Source organism: Penaeus monodon, chromosome 23, assembly GCF_015228065.2.
Source record: "Penaeus monodon isolate SGIC_2016 chromosome 23, NSTDA_Pmon_1, whole genome shotgun sequence".
NCBI classification, from domain to species: Eukaryota; Metazoa; Arthropoda; class Malacostraca; order Decapoda; family Penaeidae; genus Penaeus; species Penaeus monodon.
The window spans coordinates 14,951,235-14,951,995 of NC_051408.1; the positions used below are offsets into that span (position 1 = coordinate 14,951,235).

Genomic DNA, 761 nt, shown 5'->3' on the forward strand with positions numbered 1-761 from the left:
AACTCCTGGCGCTTGGTATGAGCAAGTAGTTCCCACCAGAGGGTGGCTGGAGACCCACTTATTACATGTCCCGAAGCGAACGTTAAGATTTACCCAGAGGACACTGCATTTCGTTTACCTCAGTTCCTGTTGTGCCCAAGCGGGGGTCATTCAATCCACTTTTTTATCGCTTCCCTTTGTATGAAAAACAAAAATGTATTTGCTCAGTTCTCGATAATTGTGTCTTATTTGGAGGCTGCTGCGTGAGAGGTGATCACCGCCGGGCATCTAGGCATACCTGCGAATCGTCTGCCTAGAGTCCGGCCTACGGAGAAAATTCGGTACTTGCCAACCCAGCCCCACAGCCTGACGACCTACTGACGTGTCCCGGTATATAAGGCAGGGAGGCCCCCATACACCCGTCATTAGCACAACCACAGCCCCTCGTGAAACAAGCCGCTTGTACTCCCGCACACGTAAATCCTTACCTGCACCAAGATGTCTTCCCTCGCCTACTTCGTGGACGATGTCTCCAACGGCCTCAAGACCTTCGGCTCGGACATGAGCACCTTCTTCGGGGACTTCGACCTCTCCACCATCGCTGTCATCGCCTTGGTGCTCCTGCTGGCCGTCTTGGCCTACGACGTGTTTATGTACGTCCTCTTCTTCAGCAACACCGGCAGGTCCTACAACTCGCTCACGACCTTCCTGGCGTCGAAGGCCTGGGATTACAGGAACGAGGTGGACATCAACCCAGAAGACTACATAAGTGCAAGGTACAC

At 53.4% G+C, this 761-nt stretch overlaps 1 protein-coding gene across 1 annotated transcript in view; it reads left to right on the forward strand.

The window, feature by feature from the left end:
- The first annotated feature begins 391 nt into the window (after positions 1-391).
- Positions 392-761, forward strand: part of LOC119588357 — a 2,746-nt gene continuing 2,376 nt past the window's right edge. The window contains exon 1 of the mRNA XM_037937040.1: positions 392-755. Coding sequence (XP_037792968.1) covers positions 478-755 — 278 coding nt within the window. The 5' untranslated portion in view covers positions 392-477. The remainder of the gene's footprint in view (positions 756-761) is intronic.